This window comes from Sus scrofa, chromosome 11 (assembly GCF_054392235.1).
Source record: "Sus scrofa isolate SSC_HxYL_T2T_F1_AM1 chromosome 11, Sscrofa_HxYL_maternal_Yorkshire_Landrace_v2.0, whole genome shotgun sequence".
NCBI classification, from domain to species: Eukaryota; Metazoa; Chordata; class Mammalia; order Artiodactyla; family Suidae; genus Sus; species Sus scrofa.
The window spans coordinates 56,388,451-56,416,109 of record NC_139393.1 but is presented as its reverse complement, the minus strand read 5'-3'; the positions used below and the strand labels follow the sequence as shown (position 1 = coordinate 56,416,109).

General features: G+C 36.8%; 1 protein-coding gene across 36 annotated transcripts in view; it reads left to right on the top strand.

The window, feature by feature from the left end:
• The window catches only part of MYCBP2 (MYC binding protein 2), a 268,897-nt gene that overhangs the window by 36,445 nt on the left and 204,793 nt on the right, over positions 1-27,659 (top strand). For 34 of the 36 annotated variants that reach the window (XM_084982014.1, XM_021065747.2, XM_084982012.1 and 31 more), the window contains exons 3-12: positions 96-311; positions 5,463-5,616; positions 9,474-9,670; positions 16,068-16,310; positions 16,542-16,613; positions 18,668-18,764; positions 22,589-22,662; positions 22,787-22,925; positions 24,999-25,075; positions 25,923-26,127. In XM_084982014.1, the coding sequence (XP_084838140.1) occupies positions 96-311; positions 5,463-5,616; positions 9,474-9,670; positions 16,068-16,310; positions 16,542-16,613; positions 18,668-18,764; positions 22,589-22,662; positions 22,787-22,925; positions 24,999-25,075; positions 25,923-26,127 (1,474 nt within the window). Of the gene's footprint in view, positions 1-95; positions 312-5,462; positions 5,617-9,473; positions 9,671-16,067; positions 16,311-16,541; positions 16,614-18,667; positions 18,765-22,588; positions 22,663-22,786; positions 22,926-24,998; positions 25,076-25,922; positions 26,128-27,659 lie in introns of those variants that run through there. The other 2 variants (XM_084982019.1, XM_084982017.1) reach the window with 1 other exon arrangement.

Below are 27,659 nucleotides of genomic sequence, written 5' to 3'. Positions count from 1 at the left end.
CAACCTGTCTAATGTTTAAATTTTTGTTACTTAAACTGAGAATGGATGACGATGGAAAGGAATATGAAATTGAATTATTATATCCTGTGTTTCAGTCTGAAAACTTGGAGAATACAGTAATCATACCAGATATCAAACTACATAGCAATCCTTCTGCGTTTAATATTTATTGCAATGTACGCCATTGCGTTCTGGAATGGCAGAAAAAAGAAACATCACTGGCAGCTGCATCTAAGAACTCTGTGCAGAGTGGAGAATCAGATAGTGATGAGGAGGAGGAATCCAAAGAGCCACCAATCAAGCTTCCAAAGGTAAGTCACTAAGTTCCACTTACATGCATAACCTGCAGGTGTTTATGCATTGATGCATATATTTGCATTGCTAAAATACTTGCTTTTTAATAAAATTTTGCACTGAAAATAACAGGCCGATGGGAGAAAAAATAGATTTGGGGCAGACCAGGAAAACTTTCTGCAGCTTTATAACTGGAGTGCTAACAAAGTCAGTAATTGGTACTTCATTGGGGAGTACTTGGAAAATCTGTCTAGGAGCTCAGTGGCTTGGAGTCTATTACAGGGGCTATTAAAAATGGATAAGAGCAGTAGAGGGGAAAGGTGGCTTGTAGGCACTGAGCCTTTGCAGATGGTGGTAGAGCTCTGAGCCAGTGGGCTGCTATTAAGGTGGGCATGAGAGGAAGTGCAAAACTAACACAAGCCAAGAGCCAGGAAAAGTAGGGGCATGTAGTCCCTCCCTCCAGGTTGGGAGCCCTGGGTCCAGGTGTAACATTTTTATTTTTCTTGAAATAGAACTAGAAAAGCTCCTGGCTGTGCAGCCACTGAGCCAAGAACTGTTGCCTTTTCTGCCTAAGGTTATAATTGTACTCTTGCTATCCTGGTTCCCTTTGCCTAGGAAAAAAATTATATATGAGCCAGTAAAACTTCTGTGTTGTTCTCATATCACTCCCTTATTTACCAGGGACATATAAACTAATTGGTGTTATAGAAACATGTATTGTAGAACAAACAGTTCTTAAGGTACTCTGTTCTGTTTAAGCATTGGGATATTTCATGACTAATTTTTTTATATATAATTATTTCGACAAAGTAGATGTAGTTAGTATTTCTAACAAAGAATGGATGAAAACAGACGTATTTTAAAATGGTATCTTTATCATAAGTTATTTATGCATATTTTTTCTAAATATAGACATTTTCAAATGATTTCCTTTATCATAATGATTCATATTTATTGTCTTTGTTTTATATATTGTCTTTTTACTAAACGGATACCTTAAAACTCTGCCTCGAAAACTTCTTTAAGAATATTTAAATATTTTTTGCTACTTGGAAATGGCAGCCAGATGGAGGCTCTGTTCCTAATCTCATTTCTTTGGCACATTTCATGGCAGCTCTTCCTGAGTTCACCACCTCCTTAATTACTACTGTCAGGTTCTTCTCACCTTAGTCTCAGCAGCTGTTGACTTGCTTCCTATTTCATAGGGTAATAGAGGCTTTGTAAACTTCCTTATACCTCGACCACCGTCAAATGTCCTTATTCTCTTGGGATCCTTCTCCCCTTGGTCCTTTTCTCTCCAGTGTCCTTAACTGCACCTCCTTTAACTTCTTTCTTCAACTTAAACAGGTCCATCTTTTCCATGTAAGTTTCTTCAGGTAAAGAGCATGGTCTCTAATTCTGATTTCTTGTGCTCAGTTAGGGGAGGTTGAGGGAAAAAAATACATTGTAGAGTTAAGATATGAGACTGCAGGACTTTAGAGTACTTTCGATACAAGGATTTCATTCTCTCTGTGGGTGAGCCCCTCTGTACTGTAGTAACCACTCAGCTTAGGTTCAACATTTCAACATTAGGAAGGAAAGTAAAGGCTCAGAGACACCTTCACACAGGTATACAGATTTTGAATAATAAACTGTAGTTAATTTGAAAGATACTACACAGTCAAGAAAAACTGTTTTAAAACATAGGCTCTTTGAAAACATCAGGACAAAAAATAAAATTTGGGGCATTTAAGAAAAATTTTTTTAGCATGATTAACAGAATCAAAAGATGCAGAGTGAAAAGGAGATCTTTCAAAGAAAAGTAAGAGAAAATCAAATAGCTCAAGAGATTAATACTGAGTTTTCCATCAGATACTGACCTGCCAGGAAATGGCATAGTGATGAACATGGATAGTGGAGCCAAACTGCCTGGGTTCAAACACTCGCCATGAAAAATACTCATTGTGTGATGCTGGGGAAGTTATGTAACCTCTCTGTGCCTCGGTTTTGTCATCTACGACGTGGTGTCTACGACGTGGTGATAATATCTACCTCATAGGATAGTAGTAAGGATTCAGAGAATTAATAAATGCGCACGTGCTCAGAAATGAAAGCTCTAGTTATATGTATCAGGCGCAAATAAGAAAGTGTGTAGGTGCAAATGAATTTCTTAGTTTTCAGGGAACTTTTCAGTTTATTAAGAAATACTTTATATCCAAGGAAATGAAACTTCTGGACAGTGAGATCAGAGAGGAAGAAGCGATGGGACGCCTTTATGCCAAGGCAGTTAGAATCCTGGGGGTGGGGTCGGGGCAGGGCTGGGAGTGAAACCTTCAGGTCTTTGGCAGTGTTTGAAGGACACAAAGGAAGATATGAGGCCTTTAGTGTTTGAGGTGATGGGCGTATGAGGGCAGGTAAGAAATGTCGACTTTTTCTTTTCCTTTTGACCATTTCTGCACCTCTGCTCTAGATGCTCTTCCTGTCACTTCCTTTCTTTTCTTTGTTATTCATCTCTTGCTCCTCCCGAATGTATGGCTGTCACTTTGCTTTTTCTTGCTGGAGGTTTTTTCTCTCTTGCTCCTTTTTTCTCTCACTTAATTAAGACATTTTTTGTTTGTTGAAGTGTCATTTTGGTAGAGTTTTTTCCCTATTTAACAGTCACACTTAATAATTTATTTTACTATTTATAAAGGCAGTACATATTCATTGTAGGTAATTTGGAAACTGCAGAATATTTCTGTAAAGAGGAAATGAAAATTACAGACATCATTTCTAAAATCCTATTAACCAAAAAATACCCACTATAAGCATTTTTACATACACACATTAAAAATAATGTATTTCTGCCCAAACGAACCCGTACTGTATATGCAATACTGTATTTTTTTCTTATGCCCTTCCTTCCTGATACTGAGGGAACAGGATGTGTATAGTATGTTCTAAGTAACTGTGAGATAGGCTTCAAAGCACAGAATGCAATTTCAAAGTTCCTACACAGAGTAAAATGCTCTCAGCCAAACCTCAGAAAAAAGGTTTAATTCATAATGTTTTGTTCCTCTGCTTAATAATTCAAAGCTAAATATGATTGGTAAATTTTCAGTTGATTTTTATTTTATTTGTATATTGAATACATATTACTATTCTGGAAATGAATTATTTTCCCCCTTACTAAAAAAAAAGCTACACTGAACAAAGATACAGATGGTAAATGAGAATTCACAGTGGTTAATGTAGACAGATGAGTAATTCCTTGTCCTGCTCATTATGACTAATGTTTTATTGGTATTTTTCACTAAGAGCATCTAATGCTCTGGTCCTAGGCAGCCCACTTGGGTTTCCTGTTACCGTACATTTGTTATTACACCTTAAACTTATTAGAGAGACAACGCAGGACTCTCTTCAATAAGTAGCCTTACGGTTTTTGGCGAGGTTCAATATTTTATTCCTATGGGAATCTGCTTATATGAAGAAACCCTGGCCAAAAAATATTGTCATCTGTGAAGAATCTTCTTTGAATTATGGAAAGTCGTGCTTGGTAGCGGTAAAGTAAGCAATCTTAAAGACTGATAGGGTAGAGTAGTCTCCTGCTGGCCCGAGAATAGAGTCCCCACCTTTTGTACTTAGGAGATTTTTCCCGTAAGGACATAGGCAGCTGGAAATCTTGGACAGCATATTTTTATTTTCTGGTCTATTCCAGGAAAATAAACTGTATGAAATGGAAAGCTTTCATTTCCATTTAAAAGAAACTCTGTACAAGCACTTCTCTAATCTTAGCTAAGATCAGGTGTCCTAGGATTTTAGTTAACTATGCTAAAGACAGTGCCACTAGTTATTTTGACTTCTCAGTCCTATCTCTGTTCTTGAGAAGTCTTGCTGCTGATGATCAGAACTACAACTGGTTTGCCTTGTAGCTGATTTAACCTTTGTCTGGACAACACATTTATGAGTGCAGTGGTTTTTCAGTGCATAACAGAGAGAGTAGATTGATATTTGTTGTCAGCCTATCATGTGCATGCACTGGATTAGTCATGAGCGATATTAAGCTAGGTAAGATGTACTCCATGTCCACAAGGAGATCTCAGTTTAGTTGAGAAAATGGAAACAAAAATAGCTTCACTATAACATGATAAATTCTGTAACAGTGATCTGGAGTGAATAAGCATAAGACTCATTTACCCTGTTAGATTATAAACTCTTAGAGGACAGGGTCTAGTATAATATATCTGATATCTCCTATAGCAAGTTGCACAAAATACGTTCTTAAATATTTATGTAATATATGAATTAATGTAAAATCTCAGCAGAGAGAATGTCTTAGAGTGTTATGTCCAATAGAATAAATGCTTTGATGGATTTCTGTTAATTAAACTTGTTTTAACTTTTTCTGTTACTTACTTCTCTAAATAATTTAACACTTTCTGCAAAGGTCTTATACATCTGCTTCTAAAATGCTGGCATTGATTGAGAAATGGAATTTCATTGTCTATTGATCTTTCAGGGCTATGAAAGTATCTCCTTACACCATTTTATCACATTTACTCTCTCAATCTTTAGTTACAGATTTATCTGTCTTTTGCTAGATACTAGGTTGTATTTTTCTTGGTCCTGGTAAGGAATGATAAGATAATACAAGTGAAAATGTCATGATTTTTTTAGCTAGGCAGTTTTTCATTCTTTTTGTGATAAAACCTACAAGAATAAGAGACACCATCTCTAAACAATAATACGGTGATTGTACCATCATAGGAAAGGCTAAGATGAAGTTTCTTTTTTTCTTGGTCATAAGTAATGATTAACATAACTTAATGAAACAGTGTTGATTTAAACTTGAGTACAGCCAAATGAACTTTGTAAATTCATACAGTTTATTTTTTCAGATGAATGCAATCTTGTTCTTGAGTCATTGTTAAGCAGTTTTCACAGTGTTTTATTATGGCTTCTTATACTAAAACTCTGTTTTAAACAATGCCTCTACTTTTTAACCTTCTAGGTAACCAGATGGTTTCCTAAATCTTGCAGTTAAACACACTGGGTTTTATTCTTTTTTATGTCATGATTTTTGTTTTTGCCTTTTAAATATTGTAGTGTTAATCATGTGCTGTGAAAGTAAGCTGCACTGATCATGCTGTCTGGGAAGTGTTATTAGCTCACATGCTGTAAAGTGTAATTTTTTTTTTCATCTTAAATAGATCATTGAGGTTGGACTTTGTGAAGTTTTTGAATTGATCAAGGAGACGCGGTTTTCTCATCCATCCCTGTGCCTGAGGAGTCTCCATGCCCTGCTTAACGTGCTTCAGGGTCAGCAGCCAGAAGGCCTCCAGTCAGAGCCGCCCGAGGTTCTCGGTAAGAGCTTTGGCCCATAGAATGAAGCCTTTAAATGTAAAGAGCTTTTCTGGAGAAGTACATATGGCAGCTTATGGTACTGAAACAGCAGGGATATAAGATCCTAAGTTATTTTGCTGTGTTCCCCAGGAGTTATGATTGAATAGTTAGAGTTCATGCATAGACATTTCCTGATTGTTGTGATGGTGGGGGAAAGCAAAACATAAATCTTTGGAACCCAGAAATAATCCCCAAGCTTTATAGTCACTGTGAACTTAAATTTTTTGTACTGAACCTTTGGCCAAACTAGCTGGCAATGACTTTCTCTAACTTTACATGTTACTTTGGAGGGTTAAAAAAAGCAGGAAAAAAAAGAAGCAAATGCCACCAACCCCAAACAACAAAATTAGTTTCCAAACGGAGAGGACATTTCTTTTGTATTCAGGCTAAATAAAAATCTAGTTTTCTTAAAGATAAAGCTTCCTCATTAGTGCAGCTTCCATTAAGTAAAAATGTTTGCTTTTCGCAAAGTGTGTTTGAATTTCATAAATGCCTGCTTTTCCTGCCAGTGACCTAGGCTCAGCACATAGTCCTATAGGCAGGTGGGGGACTCTTAGGGAATAGAAATGGAGATGGAAGCTTAATTTTGAAGGCTAATTGCTTTTCTCTTTTGCTAATCATGGGCCTGCAAAGAGTCTAGAGTTTTCTAAATCTTAAGCATTAGCTCGCTTCAGCCTTGTGGAGTTTCTGAGTCAGTAGATTTGTAGTGGGACCTGAGAATTTTGCATTTGGAGTAAGTTTCTGGGTGATGGCAGGGCTGTTGGTCTGGGGATCCCTTTTCTCTGCTTGGCTCTTTGAATTGTGTTAGACCCACATGGGAGAAGTTAACTACATGAATTTAATTACATGTAAGATTTTTTTTTTTTTTGGTCACATATCATGATTAGTTTTTGTGTTCGATTTTTTTGTTATTGTTGTTACTAGTGTTTTGTTTTCGTTGGTGAGGGAAGTGTGGCCCGAAAATAAACTGAGGATTTTTGAAAAAAAACAACACCCTTAACCTGCCACGTTATTCAGTGCTACCTACAAAATAAAAATTCTTGTAGGTTAAGAAGCAGGCACTTTGGAGTTCCCATCGTGGCACAGTGGTTAACGAATCCAACTAGGAACCATGAGGTTGCGGGTTTGGTCCCTGCCCTTGCTCAGTGGGTTAAGGATCTGGCGTTGCCGTTGAGCTGTGGTGTAGGTCGCAGACGCGGCTCAGATCCCGCGTTGCTGTGGCTCTGGCATAGGCTGGCAGCTACAGCTCTGATTGGACCCCTAACCTGGGAACCTCCATATGCCACAGGTGTGGCCCTAAAAAAGACCAAAAAAAAAAAAAAAAAAAAAAAGAAGCAGGCACTTTGTTGCTTATAGTTACTGTAGCACCAGTGATCATGGTACCGTTTGGATCCACTACTTGGCTTCACAGCATTTTATTGGAGGTTTAATTAATTAATTTTAAGACTATTTTGCTAGTCACCGTCAGCCCTGGTTTGTTAATTAGCAGTTCATTGAATACTTAAGGTACCCACCAAAACCAGTACATCCTGTGTCTTACTTTGAACAACATGCTAATCATTGCTCTCCTCCTAGGTCTTGTGCCATTCTGTTGTCTTCTCAGTTGTGTACATTCCTTTATATCCAGTTTATACATTAATACTCCCTTTCCTTTATTCTTTTCAAAATAGATCTTGTTCTTACTACTGGGTTTTGAAATTATAATTTAGCTTAATCATTTTCTGTCAAAACTGTCACCTGATTAGTTAGTTTTTACTGTCTTATCAATAATTTCAAATGCTGCTGTACTCTCTTTGGTCTCTCTTCAGTCCTTTCAGTGCTTGCTTGTGCTCACTGCTTTCACTTATCTTTCTGTTCAGGCATTTACCATCACTTTGTATTTTTTACTTTGTTTAATTAGCTCAAAGGTGTAAGTAGTGATTTGATTCTTTAAATTTCTGTTGAAATCTGTCTCTGTTTTTTTCCTTTGGTCTAATATCATAATCTCATTAGTCACCTTCTTTCCCCATTGGCTATTTTCATGTTATGAAAATACACGTGTATATGTATCCCTCTTACTTTGGGGCTATCTTGACGATTATTAACATCAGACTTCTCTTTACAAATGGGTTTACATTTGTACATTGTCCAATTTTCAAAAATCATTCCCTTATATCTATATTTCTGTTCAATTTAAGGTTGGTATACATGCTCTCACGTATTCACTTAAATGCAATAGCACCTTCTCTTTTCTGTGCTAAGAGTGTATAATGTGGAGTGATCACTATACATGTCATGGCTGTTTTTACAGAACTTAGCGTCAGGCAGTTGGCCACATGTGTGATGATGAACAAGATAAATAGCGTGACAGAAAGTTCTGAGAGTTTATAACATGCTTCCCTGAAGATGTGGCATTTGAGATTTGAAGGAGTTAATAACCAAGGGGCCAGCAGAAAGGGCAGAGTGTTTGAAGGTAGAAAGGAGAATGACTGGAAGAAGACTGGCTCGAGTGTGGAGAGTGAGGGGACAGAGGGGCAGCGAGATTACGTGGAGCTTGAAAGGCCACGTTAAAGGAGTCTGTTTTTGGTTCTTGGAGGAATTGAACGTCACTCTCTCCTTATGCTTTAGGACAACATTACAGTGTTAACACTGTTTTCTTCCACTTGAATCGAACCTTTTTTTTTTTTTTTTTTTTGCTTTTCAGTGCCACACCCTCAGCATGTGGAAATTCCTAGGTCAGGGGTCAAATTGGAGCTGTAGCTGCTGGCTTACACCATGGGATCCTAGCGGCGTCTGCGACCTACACCATACACAGCTCATGGCAATGCCAGATCCTTAACCCACTGAACAAGGCCAGGGATCGAACCCGTATCCTCATGGCTACCAGTCGCATTTGTTTCCGCTGCACCACAATGGGAATTCCCTGAATCCAATTTTTTTTTTGATGGCAGGGACATTCCTTGTCTTTCTTGTCCCTGTCATCAAAAACTAGACTAGTTCTTGTGTACCTGCTCTCCTCTTTCCCTTTCCTCTCCCCTTTTCCATCTTTCTCACATATTTCTGTCTCTGTTTTTTTCTTCCTTTTCCTGTCTCTGAGTATACACTTATAAAGGATTTTCAAATCTCCCTTCCCCAAAAGTTTATTGAAGTAATCTTGGGTGGCGTTTTGTGTGGAAACCTCTGATGGGCATGGAACATTCATGTGTTATTTTTCCTTCTCTTCCATTATATGGCTTTGTGATTTAGGCAAACTCTCTTTACCTCCCTGTGTCTCAATTTCATAGTTCATTAAAGGGGGACATCTGTCACATTGACTTGGAGGTTTTATCTATATTATGAAAAGAATTACAAGTGTGAATGAAATGCTCTTAGGTTAACAAAAAAGCTAAGTTTGTATTAACAAATTATTACATGTTTATTGTTTTGCAAATAATTACATAGTTTTCTGGATACTTAGCATTTTAAGAAACCTAGATTTTTTCCCAATCCAAAAGGTAAAAAATAAGTGCAGTGGATAGTCTGTTACTGTGTGATAGGCTATTTCTTGAATATGTGAATGCCTCAAAGCAAATTTCTTTTAAATGATCTTGGATTTAAAAAGTAGAATCTTTTTTTAATTCACAGATATAAGGAATCGAACTAAATGTTCTCTAAGGTCTTTGTTACATAAATATTCTAATTTTGGGGGGAAAAGGATACCTAGAAAGGAGCTAATGCAAAGTAAGTGTTGTAGCTGCCTTAAATTTTTTCTTAAAAAATGAGGCAAGGTATAAATAAACAGACACCATATATTGTTCTGTGTGTCAAATGAATACAATTGAGTTCTGTTTTATCCGCAGAGTCTCTCTTCCAGCTCCTTTTGGAAATCACTGTTCGAAGCACTGGAATGAATGACAGCACAGGACAGTCTCTGACAGCACTTTCCTGTGCTTGTCTCTTTAGTCTGGTGGCTTCTTGGGGAGAAACAGGAAGGACACTCCAGGCCATCTCGGCTATCCTCACCAACAACGGCAGCCATGCTTGCCAGACTATCCAGGTATCTCACATCTCCAGCTGCTTAGCAATTGATGGTGCAAAGTTGCAGTTTCATCTCAATTTCCGTCAGTAGGAGTTCCTGCTTTTTCCTCACTCGATGTAGTGACTTGATTTGTCCAAAGTTGATATAGAAATTATCTCAGATATTTGAGCTAATCTACTTGTGCGGTTAAATCTGCATTAAAGTTAATAAAACGAAAGTTGGCAAAAACTTAAATCCTTAACCTGGTCTTTGTGTCAGCACACTAGCCTCTTTTCTTTGCATCGTCATGCTCTCTGCACTCCCCCACCCCCCAGTCCTGCCCTGAATTTGCAGGTATGGAATTCCTTCATTGTTTCCCTGTTGAAAGAAAAGGATATGCTGTCATTCTGCTGTTTTTGATTGGTTGATTATAGTTTTTCATGAATTGGTTGGTTTCCAAGCTTTATCTATTTTCAAGTTTTTAATATGCAGTTGTGGAATAAGCTCTTCATTGTTAGTGGTGGGAAATATACTTCTACTTATAGACAAATGTGATTTAATTCTTTTGGACTGTTCTGGAAATTGAGTAAGAAGTTACATTTTTAAGTCTCTGTTATGTATGCTCTTCTCTGGCCCCATGGACGATCCACAGCACACCTGGAAGGGATGCCTCAATCCTGTTATTAGCAAGCCGGAGATAGCAAAAGGAATACATGGGGCATTACCTGTGACTTAGTCAGTGGTTTTGAACTCTCCTTGTTAAACATGAGCAGTCTCCTTACTCTAAATTTCTGTGCTTATTCTTTTCCACCTTTTTATCCTACCTGAAATCCTCTTTGCCATTTGTATAGTCTTAAATTTTTTTGAAGTTTCTCTAATTCAGTGATTTCCAAACTGTTCTATAGCTGTGCTTTGAGGGCTCAACAAAACTTTAATTTCAATATATGCTCAAAATATACAAATACTTTCAACATTGTAATGGAATAATACAAACATTCAGATATATCAGTACCACATTTTAATAGTGGCCATAAACACATGTGCTTATTAGACATCTAGTGATTTGTTTTTGAGTAGATTTATTCCACAGAGTTTGTCATTAGATCTAAGTAGTGAGTGGAAGTTAGCCAGTCCATGGGAGGAGGTATTGGTGTTAGGGTGTAGAGAGAGGATGTTCTTAGTATCCATGTACTAAAGCATGGAATTAAGAATAAGAGCGGAATCCTGGAAGCTGCAGTTTTAGTGTAGTTACAATATAGAGAGCTGTCAAATAGCAGAGACAGGATTGAATGCCTGCCTGTCTTTCTTACTGCAGTACTCTGCTTAAGCACTAGGCTGCACAGAACTGCTAGATCTACTGAACCAACAGCTCAAGGTTTCTGTGGACCTACCCTGTCACTACATACCCACCTCCAGACCAAACGTCCTGTTAGATAGAGCCTGTTATCATCACATGGCTTACGGTGTTCTTCGTGATCTGGCCCCATTCCTGCTGCCCATTTCATTTCACAAAACCCTCTTGGCCAGGCTCTGATGTAGCGGGGGAGTCTTCTTTGAAAATGTGTGATTCTAACATCCCAAATTGCTTTGGGATCCAAAAGCATCTTTCTTATCTTGTTCCAAAAAGATTAAGCTGAGAGTTTAAAGTAGATAGGGGTGGTAGTACACTGTGAGTGCTGAGTCTGTAGAGATGAACTCTGGACTTCAGAGGCCTCCCACAGGCAAAGCACTACTGTCTCTGAACTTACAAATGAACAAACAAAAAGGATGTGGAAAAAAGGCACTATCATTGAGAGTTAGTAGAAAGAACTAGAGCAGAATCAATCCTGCCAAGTCTTTATATATTGAAATTATTTGATACAAATATGAAGTATATGTATGTACATATTTAATATGATTAAAATAATAAAAGAAGTATCCAAAGAATTATTAAGGAATAGGAATATAAAAAGTAATCAGATCAGAAAAATGACCCAAATTAGAATTCCTGGAAATGAAAAACTAAATAATTACAATTAGAATTAAAGGATGATTTAAGCAGTGGTTAATATAGTTAAAGGTAGAAGCAGTCAGCTGAAATCAAGAGAAAGAAATTGTTCAGAATACAGCACAGAGAGGCAAAACATGAAAAATAAGAAATATGGGTAGGGAACGAGAAAGTCTAAAGTATCAGTGTAGCTTAAGTTCCATAAGACAGTAATAGATTTGTGGAGAGGCAGTGCTTGAAATAACGACGCAGAATTTTCAGAAGTGGTGAAGGACATGGAATCCTCAGATTAAGGAAGTCTAGTTTACTAGAATAAATTCTCTACCTCCTGCCACAGTGTTGGTGAGAGAAAATCCACAGGAGAGAAAAAAGGGTGTGTCTGAGACTTCTGATTGTAGCGCTGTGTTTCCTCCAAGCTTTAATGAGCTGTTAGAAAGCATGAGATAAATAGAGGCAAACCGAAGACCCCTTAGTTTCTGCTCTCCCCTGCTTTCCCCACAGCCTCCACTAAGATTATGATAAAGGATTTTTGAAAGTATAAACCTGTAAGAATGGGACTCATTTCTAGAAGATAAAAATTGGGAAAAGCTTAAACTTAAGCTGCTCAGGAGGCTAATGCCCATGGAAAGTAAGTTGATTTTCCCCTAAAATTCCAGATAGGATTTAGAATTGGAAGTGATAGGGACCTGGAAAGTGGTGGTGAGGGGAAGAGCTGAAAATGGAGTTGGACGCCTATAGAATGAAAGAACCCCAGAGCTCTTCCTCTAACCTTCCCAGTCAGGCAGTAGTCCTTCCTCATACTGCTAAGAGATAGATTTGCTGTCTTAGGAATGTGAGCCAGAGATGCCAGGGGAAACCAGGCACAGCCGACAGTGGAATTGAGGGGCCAGGCTGAAAATGGAGATTAAATGAAAGTCCATATTTAAAAAAAGTTTTTCTTATTAGAGTTGATTTACAATGTTCTGTCAGTTTCTGCTGTACTGCAGAGTGACCCAGTCATACACATATATACACTCCTTTTCTTGCATTATCCTCCATCATATTCTATCACAAGTGATTGGATACAGTTCCCTGTGCTGTACAGCAGGCTCTCTGTATTGATGATGAAATTTCTTAGTCCTCACTTGAGTTCCCAGAACACTGGCAGTGAGGCTTTTAGCTGCTGAGGAAAAAACTGAAAGATTCTTATTTGGAGAAAAAGTGAAGAAAAGACTTAGTAGATGGCAGACATTCGGCGGGGGCAGGGGTGAGAGATCCTCCAAAGAAACAGCTAAACTTGGTATGATCATTTTGAAGTAAGCTCTCCATATGTCAGACCCTATCCATTCATGTCAACTTCATTATCACTTTTTCAGTCGTTTACTCCTTAAGTATAATCATATAGCCAAGTATCACTAGGCTAACATGAAAGACAGAGATCTCCCAAATCGTAATAATAGTAATAATAAAAGAAACTTTGGATGAAAAGAGCATAGAGAACAGAAAAACTGTAAGAAAACTATAATTAGTATTTTGAAGAGGAATGAGATGATGATTATTTACATTAAACAGCAGTATTTTTCAAAGACTCAGAACAAGAAAGAGGGTTTTTTGTTTTATTTTGGTTTTGCTTTTTAGGGCCGCCCCAGAGGCATATGGCTTCTCGGGCTAGGGATTGAATTGGAGCGACAGCTGCCTTCAACATAACCAAGCAACGTGAGATCCAAGCTGTGTTTGCGAGCTACACCACAGCTCAGGTCAACGCCAGATCTTTAACCCACTAAGGAAGGCCAGGGATTGAACCCTTGTCTTCATGGATTTTAGTTGGGTTCATTACTGCTGAGCCACAATGGGAACTCCAAGAAAGAGTTTTTACAAGTTATAAAAATAAGATAGCAGCAATAAAATCAATAGAAGAGTTAGAAGTTCAGATTGAAGAGGTCCCTAGAAAAATAGAATAGGTGATAGAAAGTAAAATTAGAGTATCCATCCAAGAAATCCAATATATAATAGGTATTCAAGCCGAGAGGAGGAAATTACCCAAGAAATCTTTACAGCTGCACCTACTGCACATGAAAGTTCCCGTGCTAGGTGTCGAATCAGAGATACAGCTGAGGTCTACGCCACAGCCATAGCAACGCCAGATCCAAGCTGTATCTGTGACCTGCGTAGCAGCTTGTGGCAACACTGGATCCATAACCCACTGAGCAAGGCCAGGGATTGAACCTGTGTCCTCATAGAGATCATGCTGGGTCCTTAACCTGTTGAGCCGCAACGGGAACTCTTACCCAAGAAATCTTATAAGGAGAATTTCCATACTCCAAAGAAACATTTTTAGGTTGACAGAACACACTAAAACAACGTTGGCCTGAAGATAACAGTTGCCTTCAGAGTTCTGAGGGAAAATGACCTTTACTGTATCTAGCTCAACTATCAGTCGTTTGGGGAAAAGTAAAGATGCTTTTGAACATGCAAGGCGCGGAACAATTTTAACCTCTGTCCCTGCCCTTGTCCTTAGTCTAGACTGGAGCAGGGCTTTGTGAAGGGTGTGGCCAAGGGGAAGAAAATAGAAATGATGTGTTTGACTTTATTGCGAGGAGTACAAGGAAAGCTTAAGGGTAGCTATAGAAAAAAACTTAGCAAATGCAAAAATAGGGCAGTTGTTGATGCAGTGAAGAAAAAGAAAAATTATACAGAAAGGGAAATTCAGTATGTACTATGTTTGGCTCATTTCTGAACTGTGATCACACAGTCATAATAAAACGCATCTGAATACTGCTTTAACCAGAAATTATTTTATAGCTCAATTTGAGTATTTGGAAAGGGAGGAAAGGCATCATTTTTCATAGTTGACCAATAGAGAGTATCTGAAACAGCAACAAAAGTTTTTGCTTTTTTTTCTCAGGCTGCACCTGTGGCATGTGGAGGTTCCCGGGCTAAGGGTCAAATTGCAGTTACTCCTGCTGGCCTACGCCACAGCAACAGCAATGCCAGATCCGAGCCACATCTGCAGCCTACACCTAGCTCACAGCAATGCTGGATCCTTAACCCACTGAGCGAGGCCAGGGATCGAACTCGCATCCTTATGGATACTAGTCAGATTCATTACTGCTGAGCCACATCAAAACTCCAACAAAAAATTGAAAGTGAAGCTTAAGCATACTATATACAAATGTGGATATCAATTCTAGTTAATTAGTTAAAAGGGTTTTTAAGTTTAATGTGGTTACTTCTAGGAAGATAATTTGTAGCATTCAACCATATATACAAATGAAAGTTTTATTAAAAATTAAAGTTCTGTATTTTTTTTTGGTTAGAGGCCTTAGAAGTCAAAGGGGAAGAGAGTGTTTCTGTGAACAGTGGGTCATATTTCCCTCTTAAAGTTCTACCCTCTAGAACAGTACTGTCCAGTAGAAATATAAGGTAATCCACATATGTAATTGAAATGTTTCTCTTAGCCACATTAAAAAGATAGAAACAGGTGAAGTTAACCTTAATAATGGATTTTACTTAATATGCCAAAAAAATAATTTCAGCATATAATCAATATGACTTTATTAATAAATCTGTATACTTGTTTTTATACTAAGTCTTCAAAATCCTATGTGTATTTTATACTAAAGCACATGTCAAGCCACACTAACTCCGTTTCAGGAACTGAGCATACAGGTGGCTAGTGGTTGCAATATGGAACACTGCGGCTGGAGAGCTGGGGCTGATACACTGCCTTCATGTCTGGCCCTGCAGTCAGATATGTGGCGTGAAATAGAGGCCAAAATTGAGGAACAGGGAGTTTTCACTGGTGGCCAAGTTTTGGTCCCATGCTATAACTTTTGAGGACTTATTTACAATAAATACCAGATATTTAATAAGTACTATTTAAATGAATTTTGAATGAATAGACAGTTAACACAGTGAAGTTTTCATGTCATGGAAAATTGTTGATGTTAAGTGTATTAGGCATAATAGAGAGACAGTGAAGAAGAGAAACACCTGAAATTTTGTTTCGTCTGTGGAAGCAGTGGTGTTTCTCTTATGCTTCATGATAATGAAGTATTTTAATGGCCATACATGTCGTACCAAGATAACATTTTGGCTTGTGTGTCCTGTGCTACAACGAATAATTTTATGTTTGGTATTCATACTCTAGTTTACTAATCTAGTATGTTTTAGTTCACAAAACTTAAAATCATAGGTAGTACTGGTTATCTGGTGTTTTGGAGAAAGATACATATTGTAGTGTTTTTGGTTAAAAATGCAAATTAATATTCTTTGGATTGATATTTTTATTTTGGTCTGCTTGATACTGGTTTCTTATAGCTTAACCTGTAGTTGGTGCTTTTTGTTAACAGACCAAACATGATCTTTCTGAATAATTTATTTTCTCATAAATGATGATATGCTAGTAAAGAATATTTTATTTGGGACATTTCAAAATGTCTCTTTGTGTTTTTCTTCTCTTTTGAATAGGTGCCAATGATACTAAATTCACTACAGAGAAGTGTACAGGCTGTGTTAGTGGGAAAAATTCAGATTCAGGACTGGTTTAGCAACGGCATAAAGAAAGCAGCTTTAATGCACAAGTGGCCATTAAAAGAAATATCTGTTGATGAAGATGATCAATGTCTACTTCAGAATGATGGATTTTTTCTTTATCTGTTATGCAAGGATGGATTATACAAAATAGGCTCTGGATACAGTGGAACCGTTAGGGTAATGTGATGCCTTTCAGTTCTTAATCATAGCAGAAGTTATAGCCTTGCTGAATTGTGTTCTCTTCATTTATAGCTTTATTTTTAGAGTACCATATAATTTTGATGTCATAATATTTCCTTGAATATCATAATTGAAACATTTATTAAATGTTATTCATCCATTTGTGTTATTTTTCACTGATTATTAATTATAAAACTGTTGATAGAACTAATTTTTGTTGTTTTGCAGGGCCATATATATAATTCTACATCTCGCATCAGAAACAGAAAAGAAAAAAAGTCCTGGTTAGGGTATGCTCAGGTAGGAGAATATCCACATAAAGCAAATTTCTCTTTCTTATCTTTTAAAATGTGTGGTTCATACTTATTTGATCAACACATAATATCACTTCAGGGAGTTCTTGTTGTGGCTCAGTGGGTTACGAGCCCAACTAGTATCAGTAAGGGTGTGGGTTCAATCCCTGGCTTCACTCATTGGGTTAAGCATCTGGCACTGCTGTGAACTGTGGAGTAGGTCACAGACACGGCTCAGATCTGGTATTGCTGTGGCTGTGGCATAGGCCAGCAGCTGCAGCTCCAATTTGACCCCTAGCCTGGGAATGTCCATATGCCGCAGGTGCAGCCCTCAAAAGCAAAAAAAAAAAAAAAAAACCCACAAAACTTATATTTAAACATATAGCATATTTTTAATAATGTGGTTAAAAGATGGTATGGTGTAGTATAAAGAACATTGACTTAGAATTCATGGGAGGTTTACTTTTAGGTCTGGCCTTGCTTCTTAGTAGTTGAGTGACTGTGGACAACTCAGCTAACTTTTGATCCTGTCTGATTTAGCTCTAAAATGGAAATATGTATGTCGTCTGTGGAGTTGTTGTTTAAGTGAGCCTCTCGGTAAAGAATCAAGGACCACTTTTATAATTTGCAAATCTTAATTGGGATGGTAGCTGTGCCCTGAAGCCATATTAAGTCTAGATAGTAGGGAACAATGTGTGGCATGTCCAGCAGATGGCTGCCTGTATTGGAAAATCATGCAAAGTGGCTCTAAAGAGAGAAGAGCTTGGCCCATGTTGCTCCCTTAATGCTGTGATCTCATCACCTAACATGGCCAAATGGGTGTCAGCAGTCAGATGCATGAAGCAAATGAACGAACGATGGAGCAAATGAATGATGGTCAAAGCGCCACATATGTTTATTTCTATACTATCCCTTTTTGGGACGTGAAGCCCGAAGTTCTTTGTGGAAGAATATAGAATAAAGATGTCCCTGGAGCTCCCGTTGTGGCTCAGTGGTTAACAAATCCGACTAGGAACCATGAGGTTGCGGGTTCGGTCCCTGGCTTTGCTCAGTGGGTTAAGGATCTGGCGTTGCTGTGAGCTGTGGTGTAGGTTGCGGATGTGGCTCAGATCCTGCATTGCTGTGGCTCTGGCGTAGACCGGCGGCTATAGCTTTGATTCGACCCCTAGCCTGGGAATCTCCATATGCCACGAGAGCAGCCCTAGAAAAGGCAAAAAGACAAACAAACAAAAAAAGATGTCCCTGTATCCCTGTCTTGCCCAGCTCACAATTTGTCAGCTCAGATAAAGATATTTGAAAGCATTTTGAAAATCAAATAAATTATTGTCATATGAAAAATAATCTTACTATCATCTTTTGGGAAAATTTTGAAATTAAATTTTAAATATCAAATTTAATGACTTGGTAATTATCTCTTAAAACTTAACCTGGTTTAAAATATCAAAATTTTATTTGCCGCTGCTGTATTTTATTTAAGAAATAATATCATGGGAAATACATTATTATAGAAATATTTTCAGGAACATATCACTCTATCTAAAACCACTCCTCTATTCTTTTTTTTTTTGGCTGCACCTGTAGCAAGTGGAAGTTCCCAGGCCAGGGCTCAAACCTGCGCCACAGCAGCAATCCAAACTACTTCAGTGACAATGCTGGGTTCTTAACCCACTGTGCCACAAGGGAACTCCTGCTGTATTCATTTTTAAATATTAACCTAAATATTTGTGAAAGTTACAGAAGTCACTTCTATCATTTACTTGGCAAGTGATGTAATATAATTTTGAACAAAATATTTTTACTGTTCTGTGTGGTGTGTCTAATACGTATCTAAGAATATAATAGGTTAAATTGATATCCAGAGGTGTACAGTTCCTTCTCTTATTAAAGTATACTAATGTTCCTATATTTTAAATCTTTAATCTATTTTAGACATCAAATAATTTATAATTTATTATTATAACAAAAACTGTAATAAAGACTTATGGCTGATTTTTCTACTGTGTGGGTAATGAACAAATATTTTAATATATAACATAGCTAATTTTTTTGTGTTGTTATCAGGGTTATTTATTGTATAGAGATGTGAATAACCACAGCATGACAGCCATAAGAATAAGCCCTGAAACATTGGAACAGGATGGTACTGTAATGTTACCAGGTATGTTACTTAAGTAGTCATCTCTTTTCTTCACAGGCGATTGTAAGAGATATGCATGTTAGGCCATTTAGACCTATAAAGAATGATTAGCAAGGAATAGCGCTTGCTTATAAATGGATTTAAAAAATCTTGACATGCAGAACATTTTGTAGTCTATATAAAATCAGTGCACGTGAGAAAAAGTTATCTAGTCTATAATGTTTTAAAATTTATTTTCAGATTCTCGCCCCAGTTCTTTAACCTGAAATTCTCCCTCCCTAAACCCCTCATTTCAGCTCCTCAATTAGTGGGGTGGTGTTGCTTTGTTGCTGTTAATAAAGCCACAACTCTGGCTCTCAATAACCTTGGTGTAAAGACATTTCTGTTTATTTTTACTTTAAAGAACAGTATATGTCAGGTCCCTTTTATTTTAAAGTGTTTTCAGGGACAGATTTTCAGGGTGGTTCACGAATTTTTCAAATACTATTATTTATACTCTTTAATAATAACCTGATAAGGCACTTTGGACACAATTCATTTTGCCTTAATTTTGCAATTGTACATATGTATTTATCATTCAGATCACTGTGCTGTCTAAATTCTTAGGCAGTAGATCTTAAATTTTGTGGATCACTGGGCAAATGTGTAATATATTCTCCATTGTAAGGTATTTGAATTTGCTTCTACCATTAATATATTTTAAAGGAGTTTGTTTATACTAAAATCTTGAATGTTTAGAGTGCCTACCAAAATTTCATGGCAAGCAATAATATTACTTCTAGGCACTTGGCCATCTGAAAATGATTGAGAACTTCTAAAGAACACATTGAAAAGGATAATTGTTCCCTGGCTGCTTGTTAATTTTAGGAGTGTTTTTATAACTTCAACAAACATTTATTTAAACATTGACAAGCATGCATATATCCATGTTAAGGTAAATGTTACATTTCATGTGTGTACTTTGGAAAAGAGATGACTTATTAAAGCCACTTTGTAAATAACTATTTGTTTTCACATATGTCTACAGGTTTTTGTTTATTTGTTTGTTTGTTTTTTAATAATCACATGTCCCAGGCCATGTCTCTGATCCTAATGATGATGATGATAATAATATAACTCATATATATACATATATTAAAAGTGATCATATTTATTGTGCAAGTATCATATAAGCAAAACAAAATCAAAATTAATTATAACCCACTTCCCATCTATAAACACTATTAACGTAGTAGATATCCTTCCTTTTCCTGTGTATGTTATATATATACTTGTACAGAAGTGATCACATGCTACATATTGCTTTTTTAAAAAAATTTTTATTATAGTCGACTTATAATGTTCTGTCAGTTTCTGGTGTACAGCAAGGTGACCCAGTTATGCCTATATATGCATATATAATTTATATACATATAAATTACATACTGCTTTTCTAGCCTATCCCTTTCACTTAGTATTCTGAATATATTTCCAGGCTATTAAATAGTCTTCTATAACATTGTTTTCATGTTATCAAATATATTCCATTGATTAATATATTGGAACGGAGGTCCCTTCTAACATTTTGCGATGTAAATTTCAGCTCAGTGAGCATTCTTGTCGCTCTGTCTTTGTGCACGTCATTTTAGGATGTCTTGGCAGAAAAAATCTTAAGCCCCTGCTCCTCAACAGATGAATACTAATGTGAAGGATATACCTTTGGAAAACCCTGACCATTTAATAGAGACTGTGGCTGAGAAAGACCATTTGAAAGTTGCCGAAGTACAGCTGTTTTATTCATAACGTTATGATTAAAAAATGACTTGTTAGTGTTCTTACTCAGTTTAAATCCCTCTACTTCACATGAAATGTGACTTTCAACAATAGAAACATGCTTTCTGTGTTTCACAAATATGTACCATATTCATGATGAAGAAGAAACCAAACTGGGGGAGGATAGTCCTATGTTGTGTGTCTTCTGAAGGAGCAGATTATTGCTTGATATTTTCCTGAAGATGCTTCTTGTAACGCCCCGAGATGGATACAGAAAGAATAAGGAGAAAACCTTTTTGAAATCATCCATCAAGAAGACTTGCCCTCAGGCCTGAAGACTCCTATTACCATTTTTCCATTTCTTTGACCTGGACAGCAGTTTCTTTAATAGTGGTTTTTTTTCCCCTGGCCAGCGGCAGCTCTGCTCTGTAGCTTTCCCATCAAGAAGGAACAGAAGTGAACTGTCAGGTTTATAGATGGTAATAAATACCACGTTTACAATTGACAGAAATCTGGTAATTCCTCAAGCTTCATATTCCAACTTGTCTTGCAGTCTAGTTTGTAAAAAAGTTATTTTCAACTCAGCACTGATGAACTGAAAACACTCTTTTTTTCCCTATTGTCATTTTAGCCTTAATATGTTGGCATACCTTTTATATTGTGTCCCTGTGTCATTTACTCTCCGTGCCTGGTGATAGGCTGCGTTAAATCATGAGGGTTTTTGCTACTCTTCTTGCGCCGCTTCACTCCTCACCCCTGCATTTATCTGAAATTATAATGAGTTTTTCTTCTTTGCTTTTTAGTTTAAAATCTTACTGCTTAGAGCTTGAGAAGCGTCTTTCTTGCGCCTCTTTGTATTCTGTACAGTGGACTAGGAACTCTTTCTTTCGATTTCTCCTCTCTTTGATTACCAAGTCTCTTGGGCTACCAGTGGGCCTTGTCTCCCAGTTTCTATTTCCAGTTTGTGATCACTGAATTCTCTATTTGGTAAGGGTCTGCCTGTGTTTTGCATATTTATGATAAGGAAGTATGCTAGTATGAAGCTCCTGGGCAAAGATATAGAGTATAATCCAGCTTATTTGGGTGGGCTCCATTACTGCATTCCAAAACCAGAATTTTATGTTTTGTTGATTCAGGTGCAAATAGAAGTGATTGGTATTGTAATTAATGGAGAGATTCATCCTAGTTCTCTGCAGTTATTTTGAGAGTCGTGTGTGCTTTTAGACATGCTTGCTGAACATTTGTTTTTCCAAAAGGGTACAGTTTATACTTAGATATTGAGTTGGCTTGTAGTTTCATGTTATTGAGTAGCAATCACTAACACATGTCCCAGTGGTCCTTCTGTAATACTGGTATCCCTTGTTACACTCGCACTTGTGCGTTATTTTGATCAAAGTATATAGTGCACTGTTCCACAGAAATATATATAGTATTGAGAAAAATGGCATTCCAGCCAAAATATATAAGCACTTTCAGACAGAAAGAAACACATAAGCATAGATGTGTCTCTTGTGTGAAGGATGAACATTTTGAAAGCACGTAGCATGCCAAATGCCAAAAGTACTGGAAATAAGCTTTAAACCTAAGTGGAAACTGCACAGTCAGTTCTATTTTATAAAGCAAGAGATACCTGTAGATGGACACTGTGGACCTCAAATGCAGAAGCTTTAGGTCTGTCTGTATTTTTCTGTGACCCTAATGACTGTTATGTATGTCTGAAGGTAGAGTGTTACCTACATCGCATGTGATTGTATTGAAATGATTATAACCAACATTATAGTTTGTTCACCGTGATGCATGTTTATTATAAGACTATATACTAATTCATTCTGAAATAAGGTGGGCTCTCAGGTCCTTGACTGTGGAAGTTTTATGAATGTAAGCACAAAATTTAATGAGTATCATTAGTTGAATTTTTTAGTTTCTGCTAATTTGTAACTCTTTATTTAAAAAGCACAGTCTCCCTTTGAGTTTAAATTTGTACATATATTGCGTGAAGAACTCTCATTCTGACCTCAACAGAGGGTTAAAGTCATTTTGCAAAGTGTTTATTTATTTTGTAATTTTAATTACTTTTTCTTCTTCTTGCACAGATTGCCACACTGAAGGTCAAAATATTTTATTCACTGATGGAGAATATATTAATCAGATAGCTGCTTCCAGAGATGTAAGTATTCTGAGTCACAAGTAGCTGGTATAAATGGAATTATTTGATTTTTATTAGATGGAAAATAGAGCCTTAAAAGACCAATTCATGCAACATAATACTGTGGCTGTTTTATTTCTTTTAGGATGGCTTCGTTGTCAGAATATTTGCCACAAGCACTGAGCCTGTGCTACAGCAAGAATTACAGCTAAAACTGGCCAGAAAATGCTTACATGCCTGTGGTATCTCACTGTTTGATCTGGAAAAGGACTTGCACATTATAAGTAAGATGGTCATATAAGCCTTTCTCCCATATTTTTAGTGTGTTTTCAGCCATTTTGCTGTCACCATGAAGCACACTTATGAATTAACACATAACTAGGAAATATGACCTTTAAACAGAGTATGATATTTGAACACCATTTTAAGGAAGTGACTAATGATTTTTCATTTCCATTTTGAATTGAGCAAAAGAAAATAAACTTACATTTGATAAGAATTATAGAGAATGCTTATGGATATCATTAATTTATATGCTCCATCTTTATTCAGTTATCTAAAATTATGAGAACTTCGATTGTAAATGTTACTACAATAATATACATAGTTCTCTTTTTGATGCCTTTAATTTTTATTTGGACAGATTTTTGGGATAGCCGTAGAATGATCCCATAGATTGTGAAAATGATGATCAGCCTAACAAATAGGTTTAATAGTCTTTCATTTGGATAACAGACACCCACAGAGTATTTCCTGGACTGGGTATGCTTACTCTTGCAGTGTCATAGTTGTAGTTAGGATTACTAGTTTCCATTACTGTCTCAATTTTGGTTTGCCACACTGCTCTTGGTGTAATAGTTCCCTTTCTTGTGAGATTCTTTGCAAGACCTCCCTTTTGGGACTGTTATCTCATTAAATTTATTAAAGTTGACATTAGTGATTTACTTTGCATATTTTATTTATGTAGTATTTTTGCTTTTCCTTAGGAAAAAATACTGGGTTGAACTTTAGAGTTTTTAAAGTTCAAAATCCCTTAAACTCATTAGTTGTTTGTATAATTGGAAAACTCATAAAATGTGCTATTTGTAATTATTTCCTCATAATTTCATAATTTGGAAGCATGCATAAAGGTCTGCCTATGTATATACATGCACATGTGTTCACATGGAGACCCTACATGAAATGTTCTTCTGTGGAAAAAAGCTTGGACTAGAGAATCTGAAATACTCTAATTCACATATCTCCATGGCATTGTTTGAGCCAAATGACTCTGTCGGGACTTACCTCACCACGCTTTATATTTGTTCATATGTAAACCAAGCAATGTAGTAAGAATCAAAGGAAAAGGCTCATGCCTGATAGTTAATAGATGCCCAGTAAAAACCTATTCATTCTGCTGGCATTGATTGAAATAGTTTTGTTTTCTTTTTTTTGTCTTTTTTGCCATTTCTTGGGCCGCTCCCGTGGCATATGGAGGTTCCCAGGCTAGGGGTCGAATTGGAGCTGCAGCCGATGGCCTACACCGGAGACACAGCAACGCGGGATCCGAGCCGCATCTGCAACCCACACCACAGCTCACGGCAACACTGGATCCTTAACCCACTGAGCAAGGCCAGGGATCGAACCTGCAACCTCATGGTTCCTAGTTGGATTCGTTAACCACTGAGCCATGACGGGAACTCCTGAAATAGTTTTTTTAATACTTAAAAATTAATTTAATGGGGGGTGGGGGGATGTACCTGGGCTGTGGGATGGAAATCCTGTGAAATCAGATTGTTATGATCATTATACAACTACAAATGTGATAAATTCATTTGAGTAATAAAAAAATGGAAAAAAAATTAATTTGACACTGATTGGAAACAGATTAAGAAGCTTATCTTAGCTTCGTCTTTCCCTTGGAGTAGTATAGTTACTGTTACCATCTTTTTTTTTTTTTTTAGATTTTTATTTTTTCTATTATAGTTTTCTGCTGTACAGCAAAGTGACCCAGACGTGTGTATATATATATATACATATATATATATATATATATACACACACACACTCACACATTCTTTTTCTCACATTATCCTCCATCATGTTCCATCACTCGTGACTAGATATAGTTCCCTCTGCTATGCAGCTGGATCTCATTGCTTATCCAGTCCAAATGTAATTCGTTTGCATCTACTAATCCCAAACTCCCAGTTCATCGAACTCCCTCCCCCTCTAGACATATAACATATTCTTTCATCTTTGTTTTTGAGTGGTATTAATTGAATTGACTTTTTTGTCACTCAAAATAGTGTGAGTTGTGCTTGAAATTATTCATATTAAGATATGGTAAGCATTTATTAGTCTTGTTGTATTATCAGGTACAGGATTTGATGAGGAGTCAGCAGTTCTTGGTGCAGGACGAGAGTTTGCACTAATGAAAACAGCAAATGGAAAGGTAAATTACTCTTTTAGGATTAAAAATTAACTTCAAGAGATAGTATAATCCATTGATTAGCTTACATAGTTCATATGTTTAAACATAGTCATATTTTAAATTTCGATGAAAGTTATTTTGTATAATAAAATTTTATTCATGTTGAACTAGTATAAAAAATTGTGACAAAGTATAAAACTATAAACTTTGTACAATATTGCATTTTTACAAATATTTAATGTAATTATGGAGTCTTGTATAATTTTTTTGAGTTGGAATGAATTCACGTTTTGTATTTATTTTGGTGAATAGGATATCTATTGCAAAGTTTTGTAAATGTGCAGATATACAGATTATAAGTTGGGGAAAGTAGGAGCATGTAAAATGAAGTTGTAGATTGTAGAAATCTGTTTATGGAGGTGGAAGCTTCTTTCTGATCTGGTGGGCATGAGGATAAAGTAATGTAATTCAAAGAATGCTGAAAGTTAAAATTATGAAGCATATATAGTATATCAGTATGTAAAGCTCTTTACACTGGGAAAAATGAAAACTGAGAATTTTATGAATTTCCTACTGTTGTGTGTTTGGAGTATATTTATGCTATATATTTATTTATATCTATTTGGGATACTTAGGAAAGATTGTAAGTATCCAGAGTAGATATGAGCAAACTATTTTGAACAGAATGGTTTTGGAAAAATATTCTTGTTTCTCTCCTGCTAAGCTTTCAGAAGTTGAGTAGTATTAAAGAGTTTGAGTTCTTGTTATTTTTATTTTTCAATAAAGTATTCAAGTTTTTTTCTCATATGAAACATAGTATACTGCTCTGAAAGGCACTATAATTCTTTTTTTTTTTTTAATATGTAAGATATATTACACCGGCAAATACCAGAGTCTTGGAATCAAACAAGGTGGCCCTTCAGCAGGAAAATGGGTTGAGCTACCAATTACAAAATCTCCAAAGATTGTGCACTTCTCAGTTGGACATGATGGCTCTCATGCCCTCTTAGTTGCAGAAGATGGAAGCATATTCTTTACAGGATCTGCTAGTAAAGGAGAAGATGGAGAGTCAAGTAAGTTGACTATTCAGTAAAAATACTATGGAATTTGTTAACACAAATGTATTAATTTCAACAGCACTAACCTCCCCAAATTAATAGAAGATTTTATTCAGTTAGTGATTGTGGCATACTGTTCATTAAAGAACTGTGATTACTGATTTCAATCTAAATTCATGCATTTTTATATGCCTTCTGCATTTTTCTCTTTTTGTAACTTCTCTTGTACATTATACATTGTAGCAGTTGGGGTAGCATCTTAGGAAGATTGGGTTTGAAATGGATATCTAATGTAGAAACCATGTATAAATAAGAGTTATCCTGAAAAAAAATCCCTTAAAATAGCCATGAAGTGTATTACATATCTCAGAAACTTCAACCCAGACAGTTTTACCTTGTAGCATTCAGGAGACTTCATTTCTCCTTTGCCTAGCATGAGATAACTTAGGTGCTGTATAGATGTATGTGGATCATGTTATATGAAAAAAATATAATGATATTTTAAGTCCCAGAATTGTACCCAGCACAGTATGTGTTTATTCAGGGCATGCAAGAACTGGGGTTGACTAAGGGAACAGGAGACTGATATTTCCTATCTTTTGCTCACTTCAGGAATTTAATTTTTAAGAGCAGAGGCTGCTTAAATCATCTACATTTAAAGTTATTTTCTCTCCCTCCATGAGCATATATCCCTTCCTTACAAGCCCTGACTAGGCATAGCTACTTAATAAATATGTGTTGAATGAATGAGGAACTGGTTTTACTTTCCAGGATTTAGCATAAGAATACATGTGAGGTAAAGATTGAGAGAAAAGGGATTTTAAAAAAATACGGGGAGTTCCCATCGTGGCGTGGTGGTCAACGAATCCGACTAGGAACCATGAGGTTGCGGGTTCGATCCCTGGCCTTGCTCAGTGGGTTAAGGATCCTGTGTTGCTGTGGCTGTGGTGTAGGCCGATGGCTACAGCTCCGATTTGGCCCCTAGCCTGGGAACTTACCTCCATATGCTGCAGGAGCGGCCCTAGAAAAGGCAAAAAGACCAAAAAAAAAAAAAAGGGCGTTCCTGTTGTGGCTCACTCGTTAACGAATCCAACTAGGAACCATGAGATTGTGGGTTCAATCCCTGGCCTCACTCAGTGGGTTACGGATCTGGCGTTGCCGTGAACTGTGGTGTAGGTTGCAGACGCGGCTCGGATCCCACATTGCTGTGGCCCTGGTGTAGGCTGGCAGCTACAGCTCTGATTAGACCCCTAGCTTGGGAACCTCCATGTGTCGCAGGTGCAGCCCTAGAAAAGCCAAACACACACACACACACACACACACATACACACATAAAATAATGGAATGGTATTGATAATGTAAGTAGCTAACCTAGAGTTTAGGCTCCCCAGAAGTTTGGTAGAAAAATTTGGTGTTTCCCATAGGGAATTTCAATGTGCTACAGAGAAGAGGATCTGATAGTGATAGCCTAAATGTTATTTAATTTCAATGTGCTACAGAGAAGAGGATCTGATAGTGACAGCCTTAATGTTATTTAATGAGGCTTT